This window comes from Lissotriton vulgaris, chromosome 11, assembly GCF_964263255.1.
Source record: "Lissotriton vulgaris chromosome 11, aLisVul1.2, whole genome shotgun sequence".
In the NCBI taxonomy this organism is placed as follows: domain Eukaryota; kingdom Metazoa; phylum Chordata; class Amphibia; order Caudata; family Salamandridae; genus Lissotriton; species Lissotriton vulgaris.
Genome location: NC_141699.1, coordinates 275,542,969 through 275,565,101, shown reverse-complemented (window position 1 = coordinate 275,565,101; position 22,133 = coordinate 275,542,969). Strand labels below are relative to the sequence as shown.

Below are 22,133 nucleotides of genomic sequence, written 5' to 3'. Positions count from 1 at the left end.
ACTCTCCAGTGCTCACCATCTTGCGGATGGCAGGCACGCCCCAATCAAGACTAGGGATTGTGCTCACTTCCCCATGTGGGGTGAGCACATCAAGTGTGTAGTCACCCTAAGGTCAGTAGCCAATGGCTACTGACCTCAAGACCCCTAAAACGCCCTTTAATACAGTATTTAGGGGGCAGCCCTGAACCAAGAAGGCAGATCCAGCAACAACAAGAAAAGAAGATAAGAAGAAGGACCGAAGAGCCGTGCTGGGCTAACACGAGGAGACTACAGGCCTGTCTCCCCTTAAACCTGCTCCTGCGAAACCCCGGTGTGTCCTGCAGCCAGCAACCTCAAAAACCCCAGAGGACCTGACTGCCTTCACTTCAAAGACTGAAATCTCCAGTGAACACCGGACTTATTCAAACTGCAGCTTCTAGTGCCTGTCATAGACCGCGAATCCAGCCCACCCTGCACCCGCTGAACCCAGCCCGAGCTCAAGTGGAAAAACACCACAAGGAGGTCCACCCGGCGATCCTGACCCGAGATCCGGCGATCCCTGACCTGCCTCAAACCACCAGATGCCTGCAGCCTCAATCTAGAGGACCTACCAGGACCAGATGGGATAAGAAAACCTGATGTCCCAAGGCACCCCTGCACCAGACGCTCACAGCCTTGTGTGCCCCAACCGACTGTGCCTAACTAACCCACGACATCCCAACTTACCCCTCGAAGTGGTGGTCTCTCCCAGAAGGTCCTCGTCCCGGAGCCTGCAGTCATTCTTTGTCCTGGATGTTCTCCATTAAAAACAGGACACCGACCTCAAAACAGCACCCTGCACCCTGCCGCCCTAGTGCCGCAGAGGGTCCACCTTTGGTGCTACTTTTGTTCCCAACTTGCCCTGAGCTAAACCCTAGGAGTTTTGCTCCCACAACCCAGTGGCCTGCTTGCTCGCAGCCACCAACCAGAGGCCCCCCTATCCCATATTGGATAACATTGGGCCTCCACACTCTGCACCTAGTGCCACTGAGGGTACAACAACAGTGCAGCCACTGCCCCCAGGGGGACCCCTGAGTCCAACCCCAGAACCTTAACTCCCACAATCGTTTACTTACCTGTGAACCGTTAACCTGTTTTCCTCCCATAGGATTACATTGACACTTTTTTTCTCCAAAAAGTTTTTGAGTGTGGAGTTTTGAAATCTGAAAATCTTCTTTAAAAATCATGCGAATAACCAAAACGTAATTACTTGTAACAAAATACTGGGCACATGTGTAAAATAAACAGTATAAATACTGAGCGATTGAAGCCCAAAATTAAAAGGCACTTTGTTTATGCAGGTTTTCTTTTTTTGGAAGATACGCCAGCCGACACGTGTTTCGTCAACAGGAGGAATACCTGTGACTCAGGGCTTGAATGGGCGTGAAGTACAGATCTAAAAACCGGTGATAATTCCGACCCGGTCGACGGGTGTAATTGGGGCCGTAGGTACGGTCACGAAAGGGTGGAGGAGTAGACACAGGCGGGTAAGTCTGTGTTTGCCGGACCTAATCGTCTAAGGTCCGGCATCGCTCGTCTCGTTCAGAGTAACGAGACGAGCGGTGCCGGACCTTATCACCGGTTTTTAGATTTGTACTTCACAACAGTGTCGGCACCAATTGACGCCATTTGGTGCCGACACCGTTGTGGAAGTTAACGCCGCAGGTGGATGGTCTTTGATTTAATGGGAGATCCATTCCTTTAACAACGGAAGAGAAATAAATAAATCACCGGACGCAAACCTGTCAATTTACCTCGAAGACTCCACGCCGTGTGGCAGGTGGAGAGGCCACGACTGCTTCTCATAGAGCTACCAACCCGCTCTCAAAAAAAAAATGATTTACAATGGGGAAGACTTTTAGAATTTTCACTAAAGAAGATACAGAGACAAATCTACTTTGGTTTTCTGAGATATTGATTATTTGGTCTTGAAGAGAATCCCAAAAACGCCAGGGATTCGAAACACGTAGACAATTGGTTTTGCCAGAAAAGATTGTGTTTTACTGAATTGTACTGTAACAACACTGAATGTAAAAGGGAATTTTGTGTTAAAACCGTTCAATTGTATGGATTCTTTCCCATGATACATTTGACAGAATTTCTTGCGTTAACTTGGTTTTTGGTAGACGATGTGCTACTCCATTGGTTCATTTTAATTACCTATGGTGTGTGTATGTACCTTGCAGGTGGGTTGTGAGTGGTATGGTGTGGAATATGAAATATGATTGCATGTATGAATGATTGTTTGATGGTGTGATTTTCTATTGGTCCCCTTGTCCCCCAAATTATTTTGTTATTGTTCGTTTCAAAAAAAGAAAGATTTGTATGAAATCTTTCATGATATATATAAAAAACTAAAAATAAGGAGCTACTAATGAGCTTTCAAATGTGTATGGTTTATACATTATGAAGAAATAGATCCTGAACAGCAATCAGCATTGGCACGTTTTTTCGTTGTATTGTGTATTAGGCTCGGCCTTGCTGATCAGAGCCATACCCGTTTTTGGTCCTATAGAATCTCGTTATCCAGCACTGAGTTAGAAAAGTAAAGTAAAAAGTAACTTATCTGTAATTTACTGAAAAAGCCTATTCATTTCAATGTAATGTATTTGCTAACTGTAAATCAAACAAAGTAGAATTTCTATAGCATTTTCTAACTGTTCTATATCCAGTAACTTATTACTGAAAAGTATTTAATGCTTACCTGTGCAGGCTTGCTTGGTTCTAAAAATAAACAGTATATTTTTATACAAAAAACAATTGGCCTAGAGTTCAGTTCTTGAGTGTGCGAATTCATTTGCTGACTGAGTGTGTACATCAAATGCTTAACACTGTCCTACGATACTGCCTTACTGTTCGCTCAATCTACCACAATTAGAGAGTAAGATTCTATCTAACTTAAACCTCTGCCTACCTCTGAGGACACTTGGACTCTATACACACTATACCTCACTTTGGTGTAGTATATATATAGAGCCAGTTTCTTACAACTACCAGCAAATGTTCACAAGCTATCAAGGGTATTTATGTTATGGGTAATGGCCTGTACTGAGGTTCAGTTGTATACTGTCTCTGATAAGATACAAAGTGTCAATGAGTCCTCTGAGAATTCAGCACATTGGACAGCCTGAGAGCGTTCCAGAATGCTGAATGTTTTTAACACTGGGCACTGAGGTATGGTAATAGTGACTAAACTCGGTAAGGAAATGTATTAATCTTTCAATTGACGTGTGTTAATTTGGAATACGGATGTGGTCAGACTTACTCAACAATTCTGCAGCATGGCTTTTTACAGACCAACCAGATAACGTAAAAATGTATTAAAATAACTGAAGATTTGGCACACTGACAGTACGCAAAGAAACTGAAAGTGTGCCTCTCAAGAAACAGGCTTAATTTATCACAAAGGATTTTTCAAGCTTAAGACAACAGAGTGCTAGATGTATTTATGGGCTACATGTTCTTAGTGTTCCTGTGTTTCTCTTGAATTAAATAGCTATGAATAATGACTTCCATCCTTTTTTAAAGTTGATGAAAATGACTTTGCCCTAGTGAACTTCATATTAAAGTATCAGAGTAAAAATCAATCCAAATGTATCTTTCTAGGTATTTTTAAGTCAGAATAAATGATACTCTACAGAATAGAGTCTCTTGAATGTTAATCACAGAGCAGACAACCATCACAACAAGAATGCAAAAGGCATGCCAAATGACTGTATGTTACAAAAGAAAGATGAACAATTGGCTCTTACTGGATCAGAGAGATAAAATTTCGATGGTGGAAAATTATTTGAATGAATGTTGAAAAATATTATATACATTTGTTTTTTTTTAAATTTTGGATCAAATTTTTTCTAAGAAAACAAATACATTTTATATACTTTAACTGTTGACACTATAGCACGTCTTGTATGTAAGAACAAGTGCATATGAAACTTTGACAACTGTGCTTAAAAGGTTTCACAGAAAAGATAATATTTGGGGATAAATAAACTGAGAATATGTTTGGAGGTGAAAGTACTTCTAGCCTCAAATGGCCAGAATTAGGATAGGGTGAAAGTCAAAGGTGAACCATTATGTCCCAATCCCAGAGCTATGAATCATGGGAGACACAATGGCCATCCAGTGCTGAACCTCAGTCCACCTGGCAGGGAAATGACCCAGAGTGTGACTTTTGGACACTTGCTCTACTACCCAGGCTCAAGTTGGCGAGGAAGCTCTTGCTCAGTGTAGGAAGCTGGCTCTCTCTATATAGTGTACCAAAACAAGGTACACTGTGCAGAGTCAAGGTAACCCTTATTGGTTTACAGAACCGAAAATGATAACACTAAATGGGGTCTTTTGCATAGTGTGGGTGAGCAGTTTAGGCTCATAAGAGGGTAGTGCAAAGCAAAAGTTGTAGTCACAGAGGCAATAAATCAGACGCACACTCAAAAAGTAAATCTGAGACCTATTTAGAAAAATAACGCATATTTTTCTATCAAATTTGTTACCAAGAACTTTGTAACCAGGTAAGCACCTTTTAAAAATATCGATTTTCACAGGTGAATAGAATGTTCACTTAACTAAGTGTTTACGCATAATGCGTTCCTATTGGTGAAAAAAGCATATGCAGTACACAGATACTTGCATTAAGTTTCCAGGGGTCCCCTTTAGGACTTAAGGTGGTAGGGGGGTGTGGTCCAAAGTACCATCAGCAGTTAGAGTTTACCTGCCCTGTGGCATACGGGTACAGAGGTGCTGGTCGGGTTGGTAGTCTTACGCACACGACCAAAGGAGAGGGGGGGCACCTACAAACAGGCGGGAGCTCCCAACACGGGGCTCGGTTCACAAATTGGGAGCAAGGCAGCAGGCAGCATATTCGATTCTTGGAAACCCAGGCCGGGTACACTCGGTGCAGAGGGGGGTAGGTCGGCTGAAATGGTGCGACACAAGTCCTTGATGTTGTTTTTCTCGCCAGTTGAGGGTACAAAAATCAGGACAGCTGGGCCACTCTGAAAGTGGGTTTCTGCGGTGCAGACGTCCCTCGATGGCTGCCCAGTGTCGTCGGGAGTCCGGATTGAACTCAAACAGGCTTTGGTTGCTGCAAGGGGTCCAGTACCACGGGTACTGGTGCTGTGCAGCTCAGGTTGGTTCTAGCGCCTTCTCACTTGTTTGGGAGACAAATCTGACCTTCTAGAGCACGGTGACCTCTTCTTGAGCAGCTGCTGTGTCGGTACGACCGGGAAGTGGCAGCACATTAAACCAGACTCTGCTGTTTTGGTGCCTGAGGATTGCAGGTGAGTAGCTCCTCTACTTCAAGAGAGACTGCTGGCAATTTTCAAAGGGCTGGCAGCCTACCAGGGTTCTTAGTATAGGCTCAGCTGCTGGATGAGTTGGTTTCTTCACTTATGTCAAGACTGGTGTAGACAGACAAGGTTTGACGTCAAAGTCCTTCAGTTCTCGTTTTTGCAGCTCTTCTTGGTCGTCTTCTTCTGGGTCCGTCAAATCAGAGTTCCTGGCATGCGTGTTAAGGAATAAACTTCTAAAGCAAAACAAAACTTCGAATGGGAGGATATTGGGACAACAGGGGCTTGTTAGAGAACAGTCTACACCCCGCATGCAGCACTCAATATTTTCAGACAGATACTTTGTTCTATACCTCAGAAGCCCACAATTCCCAAAGCGTGCACCAGAACCCGAGCTTTTGTCCACTCAAAAGATCAGATAAGATAGGGGTGCCGCCCTTTTTTCTTTATCGTGGCTTCTGATGGCGTATAAGGGAGCAAGACTGTGAAGCTCCAAATACCTATTATCGGACATGCTGCACTGTCTGCAGTTAGTGCATCATCCCAAATATGTATTGTGCCCATGTGATGCCGGGCTGCAACAGCCACCGTCACAGATAACAAATACTGCAAGTGGAGCCCTCTTTTGCTGCTACTGTGATATTACAGCTATTTACATGCAAACACATTTTTTTTATATATAAATCTTTTTATTTGCAAAAGAACATGCAATCAAATTAATGGTGAGATTATTTGTTTTTCATTCAAATGCTGTAATTTGAGAAGAAATTAGCAGCAAAGTGTGGCATAATGTTTTGTTGGGTTGGCGCACTAGATTCCCCAATGGGCTGCCGCCCCTGGTCTTTACAGTGTGTTCTTTACATGACTAAACCGATTTAATCGTCTCTCAAGTTTTTCAGGATTCACCGCATGGGCGGAGACATTCAGATTTCATGAATATTAACGATCCAATGTAGTGAAGGTTTAATCAAAATACACAAAAAGCACATGATAAATGGCGAAAGACAAACCTATTGGTGGTCAGAAGAAGAGCTTAAGGGTAGGACAGTAAGATTGTGGGTTGGGAAGAGAATAAAGGTGGGAGATGGCATCAAGTGGACAGAGCAGGCAGGAGAGAGACCGGCTTGAAATAGGGATGGTTGCAACTTGAGGGTACGCACTTGTTTGGATACTTGCGGAAAATGTCCTTGATCACCACAATGGCTTCCTGCACCACATAGTTGACTTTAGTTGAGATGAGATCCAGTAAGGTGCTGACACAACGTTCGGCTGATTGCTGCCAAGAAGCAGAATGAAATGAAGGTAAGGCTCCACAGCCTCAATGAATACATACCCATGTGTTGTTAGAAACAGAAATGACATGCATTACAGAAAATTCTCAAAACATGTTTTAGTTTGCAGTGGATGTGGGCCATTGAATCAGAACCAAAAGGGTCAGTCAATGGGATTAAAATAAAAGGGGTGCAGGGATGGGATTATAAAACCAAGGGACAGAAAACAATATGTGTTTAGAGCAGTCATTATCCCTGGTGTTAACAGTCAGAGGGGAATAGTAAGCCAACACATTTGTAGATGTGCATACCAGCTTGAAGTAATTAACACAAAAAACACATATCTTTATGGAGTTAGAGGCCAAAAGAAAAAGGTATGCACCTTCAGTAACAATCTTTCTGGTAGATACTCTAGCTACTGACAGATTTGTCACCTTCTGAACATCCCCAGGCACAAGACTGCATGTGGAAGTTTTCTCCAGTGACGGTAGGTGGCACAAGCTCCATCTCTGAATAATTGGCTGCGCAATGTGACGTGACAGCACCCTGACATCCATTCTTCATCTTTTTTTCCCCAAGCACAGACTAGAACAGTTTAGATTGAATGTGAGTATGCAGTCAGACAGTGCTAAACTGGAACCTTATCTACTAGATGCCCATGCTCATCCTTTAGTATAGGGAGGTGGGCGAGATTGATGAGGAATATGCAGCTCAGCACAGTATCTGACAGAAAAATCCCTAAGGTAAGTAGCTTTTCTTCTGAGAGACACACCCACCTGCAGATTCCTCACCTTCTGAGCAGATACCAGAGCAATACCACGTCCAAGGTGGTGGGTCTGAAGAAGTGGTCTTCCCAAAAACGAATGGAGCTCGGAACGATCAAAATGGCCATCCCATCTCATTTCCGAATCTAAGCAAAACCATGTGAATATGTGAAGGAAAACCCAGTCTCCATGCAACTAATCTCTGCCACCGGTACTCCTCTGGCTAGTGTGGAGATCAATGGTTTGTCTCTGGTAGATTGAACACAAATTCCTTCTGGAGATTCCTTTTTAGCAAGGCCATAACAAATTTTATTATGAGGATAATCGATTGACCTCTTCTGGACACCTTGCCATTATTGCCGACCACCTAGCCAGTTAAGAGCTGATCGTCAGATCTAAACTCTTTTGTAAAATCAATCTAGAAAATGACTGCCCTGTGAGGATCTAGCAGATCATTGATCAGTCTGGAGTGATCAGAATAACTTGGGCTCAGTCCAGGTGCAACTTCCTCAACACTTGAAGAATCAAGAGTATGGTGAAAATGCATGATGAAGTGGACAATTCCATGTCAAATGAATCACATCCCCCACGGCTCCCTGCAACAGAAACAAGAGGGTGCAGAACTACGGCCATGTGGATTCTCCTGAGTGGCCAAAAATGTACACTGAGGCATGTCCCAGAGGGCAATGATGTCCTGAACTAGCTCTCGACTGGGATACCACTAGTGGTCAGCAAGATGAGGCTCCTAACTCTCATGTTCAAGGAGCATACCAAATAGGTGGAAATCAGCCAGATTCCATGCACCTTTGCCCACGCTAAAAGTCTCAGTGCTTCTCAACAGGGAGACCTCATGCCTCCTTGTTTGTTTACATACCACATTGCGTTAATGCTGCCTGTCAAGATCTGTCCCAACTGACCGTGAGGGACGAAAGGAGAGACCTTCAGAGGCAGGTTTCAAATGCAATTTCTGCTCATCTGGAGACCAGAGGATTCTGCTATGCATTTCCTCCAGATGTGTGCCCCACTCTAAGGTGGAAACATTCATCACTACTGTGGCCACTGCTGTCGGTGGGGACGAGAGGTTTCCTTATGTCAGGTTTTCCTCTATTGACAACCAAAGCAGACCCAATGCAAGGTCAAAAGGAAGTCTAATCATCTCAGTCAGAACTTTCAGTGTTGAAACCACTGCAGATGAAGAATTAGAGTGTCAGCATGCTGAGTGACCAGAAGGAGGCAAAAAGCCAGCAGACCCAGGAGGTGAAGAACCATAGGGAGTGGAGGATAAGCTCCCTCCGAAAATATCTAAATCATGTCTCGAATATCCCAGAATCTAAGGGGAGGAGGGAAATTGCATAAAGATGTTGCGTCCAACACCACCCTTTTTAACAGGGGGCGGTGAAAGGGTTCAAGGTAGAACTTGGACAGGAGGATGGAAAATCCCAAGTCGAACAGCAGGGATGCTGTGGCCTTCAGATGGTCTGACACCAGCTGTGATGAGCTCATCTTAAGAAGGCAATTGTTCAGGTACAGAGAAACGGAGACCCCCAATCAGTGCAGATGTGCCACAACCACTGAAATCACTTTCATGAAGACCGGTGGTGGAGACGTCAGAGTAAACAGCATGTTTGACTGCAGGATCAGTATAAGCAAACATGCATCTTGTAAGTCTAGGGACACCATGTATTCTGCTTCCAGTATCCAAAGCACCTGATCCAGGGCAACATCTTGAACCTTTCCTTGCAGGGTAACAGTTCAAGACTCTGAGAAGCAGGATCAGACACAGCCTGCTAACCTTCCTGCGAATGAGGAAGTAACTAGGATAGCCCCCCTGCCCAATATCCGCTCTGGTACCAACTATTCTGCTCAATCAATCAAAGGCACGTATACAGCACAAGACTCCTTCATAAGAAGCCTCCCGGCACTAAAAGCCAGAGAGATTGATCAGGCGGTAGCATTGCAGGTAAGTCTAAACTTTGTTAAAAAGAAAGGTTTTTAATTCTTTTTTTTTAAAGATAGACATAGAGGAAACCCACAGTTTGGACGTCAGGAACACAAAATATCTGCCGCCCCACATAGCCTCAAAACAGTTTTGGGACCTACAGAAGCCAAAGGATATTCAACCTGCGAAATCTACATTGCTTGGAGGGAGAGTCTTTTTTTCAAATAAATAGGGCACTGACCTCGGAGTGTCCTAAAGGCAAAAAGAAGGGCTTTAAATGTTATACAATTGACTACTGGCTCCTCTCTGCTACCTCCTGTTGTAGAATCTGAATGTGGCCGCCTGCAGGAAGGGAGTGGAATGGGGGTACCTGAAGAAGGGCCTATAGGAAGGGAAGAGCATATCTAAATTCTATAATCTGTAGGACCCACTGCTCCATCATAATGGCCTTCCATGCCTTCAGAACAGATTATACCCTCCCTCCAACTGATGGCATATGTTCCCTTAAGGGAAAACGAAAGCAGCTTTCCATATAGTGCGGTCGGAGTATGAGAAGGAGGGAGAAAATTGCTGGCCTATCTTTCTTTGGGCTTGAATGGGCCAGGAGGGCTGCGCTGGTGGAAAGGAGATCCTTTGAAGTGCCCTCGAAACATTCTGTACTGCCTATGAAAATCAAAGGGTGGAGACAGCAGGTCCAAAGATTAGGCAATCACTCTTCCACTGTTAAACCATTCTAGTGATGAATCCACTTTGTTGACAAATAGGCGAAAGCCATCAAAGAGCATATCCATTAGGTCGACTTGAACATCACCTGAGAAGTCTATGGAACTAAACCAGGAATCAAAGATCAATGGAGGACCCTATGGATATGGCCACAGAATCCACAGTATCTAGGCCTGCTTTAAGGATTTGACTGGAGACATCCTGGCCAAATCTGACCATTTCCGTAAAAATGGTCTTTCAGGCTGTCAGGCAGAATGGTCATCACCTTACCTTCCATTTCTCAAGAGTGCAGGGGTGTATCTGACACAAAGAGAACGCATGTGGTGTTCAGCAACCTCAGTGCGAGACTATTGAGGTATTGCCCACAACCTCAAACTTCTTAAAAACTCGGTCCAGCAGTGTAGGGGAAAATGCTCCTGGGTTTTGCTTTGTGCAGGACGAGTCTTGCACTACCAAGCTCTCTGGAAAAGGATAGGTGAAGAGAAAGACAGGAGCTCCTGGAGTTAGTCTATAAAGTTGGGCCTTAAGACCTTCGCCCTTCGGACAGATGCCAGCTTGTCCTCTGCCAGTTAGATAGGCTCCACCAGAGAGCCATTAAACGGAGGAAGTGGGTCAGAGGCCAAAAAAGCAGGTCAAGATATCAGAGTTAGGCATGTTAGAAGTGGTTCATCTAGTACCTCTGCTGCCTTCCTCAAAACCTTTGTTAACGAGGACACTTCTGGAGGTACTGGCCTCAAAGGACACTCCATATCTATCTCTGGTGAGGTATCAAGCACACTGGCATTCAGAAGTGCCAAATAGTCTGCAGTGTCAGTCTGCAAGAGGGAGCAAGTTGACTGCTTCACTGCTATCATCATCACCATCGGAGATCACTAGGGCATTTGAAATGGATCTGAATCGGACCTAAAAAGATCCTCCGACACCTGCCAGTATTCTTTCATTGGTGTGAATTCCCTGTACTAGGCCTTTTCCTAGCTGTTGCGCCTCCCTTTTGGGCCACAGATTCCAGCCTTCATTTGCGGTCAAGGGCCTGGAGGAGGGGCAGAAGCCAGTAAATGTAAATTAATACTTGTATAGCGCACTACTCACCCGCAAGGGTCTCAAGGCGCTTGAACGAATACCGCTGTGGAACCCATCCTGGCTTTCCCTGTGAGGCGTCCACTCCTGGGCACCCCCAAGGTGGAGGCCAGGCCTCCTTAGCGTTGTGGGGGCCGTTATGAAAATTAAGCAAGCTATTGCCCAGAGTTGCAGAGTGGGACTTCATGATTGGAATAGACACCGAGGCGAGAATTGTCAGGTCCGTGGAATTTTGAGCCCAAGACCCGCCGAGGCGGGGAATTGTAAATGTAAATGTAAATGTTTTTGTACATGTATAGCGCACAGCTACCCGCAGTGGGTTTCCCGGCGCTTGTACGAATACCGCAAGGGAACCCTTCCTGGCTTTCCCTGTGAAGTGTCCACTCCTGGGCACCCCCAGGGTGCAGACCAGGCATCCCTCGCGTTGTGGGGGCCGTTGTGGAGACTAAGCAAGCTATTGCCCAGAGTTGCAGCGTGGGACCCATGATCAGACTAGACACTGAGGCGAGAATATCCGGTCAGGGAGATTAATGAGCTCGAGACCCGCCGAGGCGGGAATCGAACCCTGGTCCCTGGCCAGAGCTCTGCATCGAGGTCTGCCTGCTCTAACCATTGAGCCACACTTCTCCACTAATTGAAGCCTGGTCCCGGGCTAGACCTCTGCATCAGAGTCTGGCGCTCTAATCATTGAGCCACCCTTCTCCAGTGACTTCTGATGAGAGCCAGTGACCTCATCAGAATCAGCACTGGAGAGGGGCTAATGGCAGAGTACTAGTTGCTGCGTGGCTTCATCCAGTGCCAGAGGAGTGGTACACTGCACAGTATTGTGGCCAACAAGTGCAAGTGGGAATCCCACCAGCAGTATTTCGATTTGTGCCCCAAACAGTTCTATGGGCCTGCAGGTGCAGCCGGGGAAATGCAAAGTTCCCAAATAGTGCCATCATAGCATGTAGGAAACCCACAGGATTTGAACAGGAAATTCTGTGTATGCGAGAAAGGGTGCAGACATCGGAGTTGGTAATGGGGCCGGAAGTGGGGGTCAGTGCTGGGCCGGAACCCAAAGGGGCTCTTCTACCGAAGTGATATCCACCCGATCTGGCTCACCAGACGACTCAACTAGAGGTGGAGAAAGCCAAGGGGTTCTATTCCTCGAGCTGGAGTGACATCTGGAAGAGGTTGTTTCCTTTTCCTCTCCATCAAAGAATTCAAGGAAGGAGAAAAGCAGGACTCTGATCGGAAGTGCAAGTGGCCCAAGCCCAGCACTCACAGTGAATGAGCAGAACAACATGTTTTGCCCCTTTCCAACTCCGTCCCCCCCCTCAACTCCCCCCATGAAATGCTTTGGAGTGCATTAAACCGCACTAGTCACAAGACTTGGAGTTAAAACTTTGGCTATAAAATCAGATAGTCCACTTGCGGGTCTGAAATTAACATCTGTCCATGACAGGAGCAGCAGGACAAAGCCTGATTTTTTTAAAGAAATGACATTCCTAAGCATTGCAAAAAGACCAATATTTTTTGTAAAAAAAAAAACAAAACCATTCAGAGTGAAGTTCCAGATACGTGCTGAAGTGAGCAGAAAGAAAAGTGATGTCAGGGTGCCACTGTATGGCTCCAGTGATGTCATGTTTGTACTTCAACTGTAGCCAATATGGATTCAGCATCACCTACCAGTGCAGGAGAGCTACTGCAAAATTTCCAGAAACAGTGTGGTTCCTGAGGATATTCAAAAGGTGAGGAATTTGCAGAAATAAGTCTCATCAGAAAGACATATATCCATGAACCAGACAACCAAGAAAGTAATCCAACTTGAATGTTATAATTTAGCTTGTCAATCATTATTTTTTGGGATTTGAAAACATATCTGTTTTCAAATCCTTTCTATTTCAGGTCTGGACAATATATTATGCCCACATCATCTCAGTATGGAAGGATTTGAGTAACACATCTGGAACAGCCATACTGGGGAGCTACATTAGAATCCAGAGAATTTCTAGGTTGAAATAACACATCTCACCCAACAGAGCTGCCTTACTGAGGAGCTACCATACAGGAATATTATAGTATCACCTACATATCTATTCATAGTGGAGGGTCTTTGCAGCAGACAAGATGTTGCCATTCCAAAGAATCTCAACAGGACTACCGTTATAGAGGATTTCAGCAGCACTTACAACTGTCCCAGGTCAATGCCAGCCTTGTGGTTGTCTCTTGGTTGCATATCCATTTACTCTCTCCCTCCTAAGCAGTTAAACATCCATAACTGCAACTCTACTCCTGCCTATTTAAGACTGTCTATTACTTTCCATCTGACCTACATCGCTGTTGCAAGATTACTCTGCTTCCAATGTGACTCTCATACAGGGCCCATTCCTTAGTTTATCTCATTTTGAAGATACAAAACAATTTGCATTCTACCTCCACTTTGATGGCACAACGACCAATTGCGCGGACAGCTTTGCGGACAAAATCAACATCAACTTCAGTGGCATACTCTTTCAGCTCAGCAAGAACCTGCAGAAAATCAAAGAGGGAGAGTTAAGATACATGCTGCAATATGGACACACAGAATCGTGGCAAGAGAAAAAGAATGTGCAAATGTTGATTACATACGGGGACAATCCACGATTACAACAGACTTTAGACATCAGACGCAACACACAGCTGAGCATGCTGCAAAAGTGAAAGAGGTATGAATTAAAGGATGTTACATGGAACAAATATATAGGCTGGTGAGAGTTCAAAGTATTGCTGGGAAGCAATCCAAGGAAAATTGCACAAGACTAACAACTGTTTGCCAGATCAGACCAGGACACAGTGATAAACTGACCCATTCGTTAATTGGGAACTACTTGACAGCAGGAAACAAAAGGGTGACTGCTAAGCATTATTCCCTGGTCAAAGACAAATGTAAATTCCCAAAGGCTATACAGGAGAAGAGGGTTGTAGGAGGCCAGACTAAATGACCTGTGAAGTTTTTGACAGGATTGTAAGGTGGACTGTTCTTTCAACTGTGTGTGTGTGATTGACATGGGTAAGATGGAAGGGTGGGTAGAAAAGTACTTTATAAAGTAACAACCAGGGATGCTAGCCAAAACGTAATGTTACATGTTTTTGAGAGGTGGGGGGCAGAGGGTAAAAACAAGGAAAAGAACAAATCTTGCCATCCAGCCTTGGGATCCCAGACTAAAAATAATACTCTGTGGTTGCGAGAGGTAACGAGTGTATTAAAGAAGTATAAGAGAAAAATACCTGAGCAATGTTGGCCTGTGATGCGAGGCGGATCATGATGTCGAGCTTCTCCAGTTTCACATAAATCGGGTCATTGTACTTGACAAAAAAAACCTTCATCTCATGTTTTAGTATTTCAGGCCTGCAAGGTAGAATGGACACTAATGAAAATGCACCTCCTGACAGCATCCAACCAATATACACAGTACAACAAGCACCTGTGAAATTATGCACCTACAGAAGATCAAAATGTAAGGGAAGACAGCCACAGATTAAACTCCCTACTAACTAGAACTGGTTTCTAAAAATGATATGCCGTTGTATAATGCAGGGCAAGTATAGCCTAAGGGCAGATTTTCCTATTTTGAACTAGCCAACCCACAAGTGTGTTTTGTAGACATTGGTCTCGTTTCCAGCTGCACCAGAAGTATAAAAGGGGTGAACTGCATGCATCCCTTCTGTAGCAACAACTGCACAGAAGCACATTTACCCCCTGAATACTAACATTCAAGTGACTTGATGCCTCCTCTTTAAGCATTGTTGCCAAAAATGGAAATGCTGTGCACAGGGAACACTACCTGCACACCCAGCTTCAGAGGTCCTCATTTCCCAGGTAGAACAGTAAACATGATCCGGTATTTACTGGGTCTGATAAGTATCTCTTACTCAGATTCTTTCCATGGAAAATTAGAATTGCATCTAGAAATGGTATTTTCTGGATGCCAAATTCAGCATGTATCTGAACATGTCGCATGTTTTCCTACTGGAAATTGTTTGCCAGGAGGAAAATTGTGATGATGTGCTATTCACCACAAACCTCGGAATTCCGATCCCAGTGCAAACAGCCAATGTGCACAGTGATTGGAATTTGCACTTCCATCTTTAATCAGGACCTAAAACATGACAGAAGACACAAGCTTAGTTTACAAGATTTATGTAGTGTCTGTGTAGGAGCCCAGGGGTACTAAATATTGCACATCTCCAAGCAAATCATATTGACTTCTGGAAGACAAGGTAACATTGCTACATCAATGGGACTCGTTAATCTAAGGCAAACAATGCAAATAGTTGACTTTCAGACACATTGGCTGGCACTGGAGGAACAGATACATATGTAAAGGGTCATACTTACATAAAATAAGCGTAAGACCTTTTTTCCCCACATCTATGTGTTCAGAGAACTGGCCATTTGTCCTCTACACAAAATGGAAACCATGGGCATGAAACCCACCTACAACATTGCTAAATAGTGAAGTCAAGGCCTTTATTAGTAAGAAGAAAATTGTTAGAATCCCAGCATCTTGAGAAGAAGCAAATGATATGAATCACAGTTTATTGTACAGAATCAAAATGGCAGATTGTTCCAGAGAACAGAAACAGATTCCATACTTTTACAATGAAAATTCAAGCAAATATCAATATTTGCTTAAGCAGAATAATCCTATATTGCAGTCAATGTAATTCGATTGGTCATAAACTCTCAAAACACAATGCAAAAAACGTGTCACTCAATAATAACATGTCAATGTTTCATTGGAATTATGTGCCCAATTTTACAAGAATTAAGACAATCTCACAAATAACATTTTGCACCGTACTAAGACGGTAAATGAATTTCAAATGGTTAAAGAACATCCCTATTCATGAATTATGGTCATGTTTTAAAGGACACAAATACAAGCCTAAGAAAGTTTATTGTTGTGTTCTACAAGCAGAACTCATTCCTACCAGGCAAGGCATCTCTTTACATGTGCTGCGGCTTCATACCATACATGTGATATCATGGACCTAGAAGACCATTTTAAAGAAGCCGACAAGGGTTGCTAATGGGATGGATGCCATAATCCCAAACCAATAACAACTGCAAACCCTGAAGTGCACTGCTTCTTCTTCTCAGTTTTAGTCAGCGAATTCTCATGTCTGCCTTTCGATGTTTAGACGCTCACCTTTTTTGTACGATCAGATTAATGTTGCGAAGGGCCACATACTGCAGTTCGGGCTCAGCAGACAGCAGGGTGACCAGCGGTGGTGCAAGTTTCTTCAGCAGTGTTCCATAGTAGTCCAGATCCTTGGGTAGCATTTCCATAAACTTCATCAAGACTTTCACTGCTGAGAGCACTACGGCAGAGTTGGCATGAGAGAGTCTCGGTGTCACACGCTCACAGATGCTGAAAATGATATGAAGCACAGGGATAAATAGTTGGATCATTCAAGTGTACTAGGGCATCTCAATCATGGGAAGTGTTTGCAAGAGCACAGAAATGTGCCAGAAGCACAGCAATATTACCAATGCACTGCCTACCAATTATTTGCCACCAACACTCTAACCTAATTAAGACTCTGTCTCACAGGTAATACAAACAAGGTCACACGCCTTATAAATATGGGTGTGAAATAAATCCTATAGGACACACACCCCTCTAAAGTTGACATACTGAATGCTGTTGTTACACAAATGATAAAAGGCTCCAGTCTTCATATTTATCCCTGGAGCGGTACATGTCATTTGAGAACAATGTCACAAACTGAAGGCTCAGAGCATTGATAAAGTTTACTTTCTCTTACTGAGACATTTAATTCTGAATACAGGCCGATGCAAGACTTGACCATGGTTACCAGTCAAAGGAGAAAATTCCAAGTATCAAAGAAGTGGAAGAATGGATGTTTACTGGGTACTTTACTTTTAAAATTGTACTTGGTTAACTTCTCTGTCACTTTTACCAAGAAAAGGAACGTCATCAACCGTCCAAAACAATCACTGTACAGTCAATGGTGCATAAACGTAGGCCAACAGCATCAGCTTTGGAATATTTTCCATATTGGGTTAGAAATGGATATCACAGTTTGTTGTCATCCAGATTAATGACAATGAAGCTAACTAAGAAACTCAGAATTTGTTTTTGTGAGAATTGAGTGGCTTGAAGAGAAAAGCACTTTCACGGATTAAAGAATTGTGCCCTGCCTGACTTTTATACAGACTGCTTCTTGAGCAAAACTACCACCAAAGGTCTCACTGTGTCTGGTCAGTTTCTACCTTAAATGGGATCTGCGCAGTGGGCACAATGCTTATGGCACATGCAGGCAAAATTTCATCAACTGTGGTCTATGGTGCCACATGATTGATTCATGAAATGCTAATAACTGACAGTTGTTGGGGGGGGGGGGGTTCTTGAGGTGGATGCTATTGTATTCTTCCTTTATCCCTTAGGCTGGTCAATTAATTTAAATCCTATGCAATTAAAGTTTTATTTAGCCCTGTGGATAAACTAGCTGTACCTTGCCCGAAATAAACAATGGATCAGCAAAGCTTAAACAGTGAACATTTTGAGTCAACTTACAGGTACTAACGAAGAAAGAGAAACTCCTACATGGAAAAGGCAATAATTACATAATGAAAAGCTTTACTGAGCTTTGGGAGACTTATATGTAGAGATGGGTTCAGAGAATGATAGGTGTGCTGTAGGTGGGAATAAACTCTTTGAAGCAGTTTCACACAGTGAAACCTGAGCTAGGCTTAGCAAAGTGTTTAGTAAATATTGATTCTTTGAATAGGGATTTCCTCACATTTTGACTTGGTTGAGTACTTGCTGCCTTGCTGAAGGAAGGCTATTCACAGAACAGCAGCAGCGAACTGTAAATGGAAGGCAAGTGACATGACTGAACATGTGGTTTATCCCTACTTACTAGGCTGTGAAGGTTATAAATAAAGCAATGATTATTAAAGCATGACATTGTCTTTCATAATGCATCAACTGGACAATAGACTTGAGAAAATCCTTAAATTATTCAGAGGTACTAGTGAACTTTCAAAGGATGCAACACCAAAATACACATGGTAACTTAAATCTTAAATTTCGTACAAGAATTGTGTACTATTCCTGTATCGCCTGGATTAGCTGCTAACATTACATGTCAATAACATGCTTATATAATGTTTCTGAACGGGTCGAGATATTATTAATGAATGACTCCCCAGTTTGTATATTTTTGGAGGTGGAAGTTTAACAGAAAACTTGCCTCGGCCCAATTCACTCTGGTTCGTGTCATTATAGATGTTTCTGGCCATGGATGTAACACTTCATCCCTCAAGTGCAATGTGGTCTGCATTTATGTGCCCTTTCCTCCACTGGGTGCATCAGGATGATATACTGCAACACCCTAAAACTGCATTCTCGCCCACAGAAGGGACCTCACCTCTGTGCCTCGCGATCATCCTTGGGAGTGTAGTTGGCCAGGCAATCCAGGATGAAGATCTGGCCCCATTCAGTGCACTCGTTCAGGGCAGTCAGCAGTTTATTGATTGATTGAGGGTTCAGATCCAGCAGGTTACTGCTTGGGTGTGACTCTGCAATTTCTGAAAGAGCAGCAACAGCGTTCGCCACCACCTGCAATCAGAGACGGTCTTTAATCAATAGTCAAAATAGGAGAGGACAGCAAATGTTAATATAGATCAGTAATGGAGAGCAGAGCAAGCAGCAGATGCAAGGAATGCATGGAAGAGGGAAAGCAGAAAGGAAAACTGGATTCAGGGAGAACATGGAAGAGAAATTAGATCTTGCAGCATCTTCTCCTTTGAGCAGTACACCATATTAAGCACACTGGCATATTTCTGCCTTTGTATCCTCTTTTTTCCGGTTACTCCCCCTTGTCTGAAGATAAGAAGTGTCTAGATACCTGTGAATTTGAAGCAGGGTGGAAAGAGTCTGCTCATGACAAAAAACTGGGGACTTGATCTACACTTCTCAAGGTGTCGTTTGGGTAACTTGTAATGCCTCGTGTTCACTTGTGAATGCCCTAGACATTCCTGAAGTGTTTCTTTAATATGTGACAGACCGAGGTCTCCTGAATCAACACAAATCATGTGCAAGGCTTACAGCACAATAAGCTCAGCATGTTACTAAATCCATGACCCAGTCTTACTCTGTCCATTTTATATCACTGTGCAGTGGGAGGTGAACTAGTGCGATGGAACAGACATTAAGCTGATTCCTACCCATTCTTTATTTAGGAAAAATGGAGGTCAGACTTTTCCCCTGGGAATGATTTGGCATAAAGTGAACAAAACAAAGTGTATTCATATCCTAGAATGCCATGTGGCACCACCTAGAAAAGGCAAGTCCATGCAGTAAAAAGATGAGAGAGGTGAAGGAGATATGGAAATTAAGCTAAAATGTGACCGGTACAAATAAGGAAAGGAAAGCAGAACTAAAATGTCAGGGGTAAGGAAAGTCCAGCACAGAAAAAGGATGGAGAGAAAGGAGAACTAAGCCAAAGTCGGCCAGTGACAAATAGAGGCAAGGAACGTATGGAAAAGGAGACCCATAGATAGAAAAAGGGAGCACTTAGCATAGAGAAGTTGGCATGGGAAAAGACAGGTGGGGGAGTATGACAGAAGTAAGGGAGAGACGGAAAGATAAGGACAAACCAGCAGGAGTAACGCAGAGATAAGGGGGAAGGAAAAGGTGTGCTGCAGAAGAATTAGGAGCAGGGAAGAAACAGCAAACATAAAGGATAAAGAGTTAAAGAAGAAGGCAGCAGGGAACGTATAGCATAGATGTGGGAGGACGGAAAAGGATAGCTATAGAACGGATAGTGGTAGGGAAAGGGTGGTGGAGATACGAGAGGAAGGAGAACTAACAAAGGAGAGAAGGACAGTCCTGCAGGGGAAGTAAGGCAGAACCAAAGAGAATGGCAAAGGCAGAGTACCATGGGTATAGTAACAGAAAGGAGAGATAAGTAAAAACTTAAGGGAGAAGAGAAAAGAAGCACTAAGAAGAGTTTGTGGCTGAGAAAAAAAAGAGTAATGATAAGGAGGGATATTGAAGAGTTGATCGCTGGAACAAACCAGTAGAGGTGAGGAAGGAAAAGGAGAGCTAAAGAACAGCAGCAGGGATGATATTAGCAGAGATAAATGAGGAAGAAAAATGCGAAGGAAAAGATGGGACAGGAAGAGTATGGCCGAAACAAGGGCAAATGGAAAAGAGAGTAAAGGAACAGTCATAGCAACAGATAAAACAGATAGGGACAGAAGGGAAACCAGAACTAAAGAAGGGAAAGGTAGAATGCATCAGAAATAAGGGAGGAGATGGAGGAAGGAGAGCTAAAGAATACTCAGTGAGACTATCACAGATACAAGCAAGGAAGGGAGAGCTAATAAGAATCGAAGGGAGAGCTAAGAAGAATCAAAGGGAGAGCTAAGAAGAGCGGAGGAATAATATAGGAGCAGGGTGAATAAAGCATAGATATGGTAAGACAGAGAGGAACTGGGGCTAATCAGCTGGAGGGCAAGACTGTGAGAGACTCAGAGATATCTTGTCAGTGTACAAGCCAATCATTGAGAGGTACTCGATTGGTTAAGCTTTGCTAGGTTCAGACTGTGAGAAGCTCTTGAATGCACAGTTTGTGCTGAGATCATATTGGAAGGAACAATCGCCTACTTTGAGTAGGGTCACAAAGTCACTGGCTCTGGGATGCCCAGTGTGTGCTGTGGTCTGACTAAGGGAAACTCATATGTAGAGTATATTCTCAGGTGAGCCTGCAAATGGTTCTGGAATGTCTAGTTAGTTTTAAATGGAGGCTGTGAGTGACACTGCACTGTCCAGACTATGCGAGGGTATGCCTGTAGGACGTTCTTGGATATCCAGTCTGTGACGCATTCAAATTTGACAAGATTTTGGGTAGTGTAGCTAGTAAAAAGTTCAGAGTTTAGATGGTGATAGGTTGTCAGGTCTGTGCTTGTAGAAGCCTGGAAAAAGTCCTTGGACATCCAGTATGTGTTAGGGTCAGTCTTAGAGGTACTGGTATGATCAGCCTGTGCTAGTGTGAGAGGTTCTGAGTTGTGCATCTAATATTAGGCCGAATGAAGGTTTGGAATGTCCAGCCAGTGCTAGAGTGAGAGTGAGACTAACTTTCTGGATTTATATTAATGTTGCGCTAGGCTCAGACTGTGAAAAGTGTCCCAGCTGTGCTAATAAATCTGTGAGATACAAGGGCACCTGGCTTGGTTGAGTATTTCAGAGGTTCTGGAATGTCACAGTGAGAACCTTGGGGTGCCCATACAGTAAAAAGAAAAAAGGGATGTCCAGCACGTATTAGGGTCACAATTGATTAATTGGGAGTATCTAGTTTGAAACTCGAGAGAGGTACTGGAATAATCAGGCTGTGCTACACATAGCACTAAAAGGAACACCTTCAGAATACAAACCTCTTAAACTCCATGTATCCCACTCATCCCTTTTTCACACTTTGTGACTGATTCTCGCCCACACACCATCTGAATACAACTCACAAACGCAGACATGGTATTCAATGAATCTTCCCTCTCAAAGGATTGGATTAGCAACCCAAACACAAAAGAAAGCATGGGAAATAATGTCATCCACCCACTCTGCAGCATCATTAAAACTTCAGTATTGCTATCGGTATAATAAACTGCCGACTGAAGGCAATGGAGACACAATGACAACCACCCACACTGAACTAGCATCAACATTTATAATTCAAATTTCAATCATGCCTGGCAGCAGTAGGGATTAGGTGCTGGCTCAAATGGTGCCTCTCACAATATTTTATGGCTAGTGTCTACCAGATGTGTTAAATTATTTCACAACCATCAGACAACGCGGAATAAAACTACCAAGTGAGAATGCGTTTGTATAGTTTCATGTATTGCAAATAGCTGGGCACCAGTCTTGTGAAGTCTTTATTTTGCCATGTTCTAAAGTGCAAAATTGTATGGGATGACTCACACAAATTACCCTTGAAAGAGGGAACGATGGAGAGAGAAGGCATTAAATGAGTAAAGATAGTTCAAATAGAGGCG

At 43.6% G+C, this 22,133-nt stretch overlaps 1 protein-coding gene across 2 annotated transcripts in view; it reads right to left on the bottom strand.

The window, feature by feature from the left end:
* AP1B1 (adaptor related protein complex 1 subunit beta 1) overlaps positions 1-22,133 on the bottom strand; it is a 320,810-nt gene that overhangs the window by 221,900 nt on the left and 76,777 nt on the right. For both annotated transcript variants that reach the window (XM_086943235.1, XM_086943236.1), the window contains exons 5-9: positions 18,506-18,696; positions 16,258-16,479; positions 14,333-14,453; positions 13,499-13,594; positions 6,467-6,582 (exon numbers count right to left, since the gene is read on the bottom strand). In XM_086943235.1, coding sequence (XP_086799361.1) covers positions 6,467-6,582; positions 13,499-13,594; positions 14,333-14,453; positions 16,258-16,479; positions 18,506-18,696 — 746 coding nt within the window. The remainder of the gene's footprint in view (positions 1-6,466; positions 6,583-13,498; positions 13,595-14,332; positions 14,454-16,257; positions 16,480-18,505; positions 18,697-22,133) is intronic.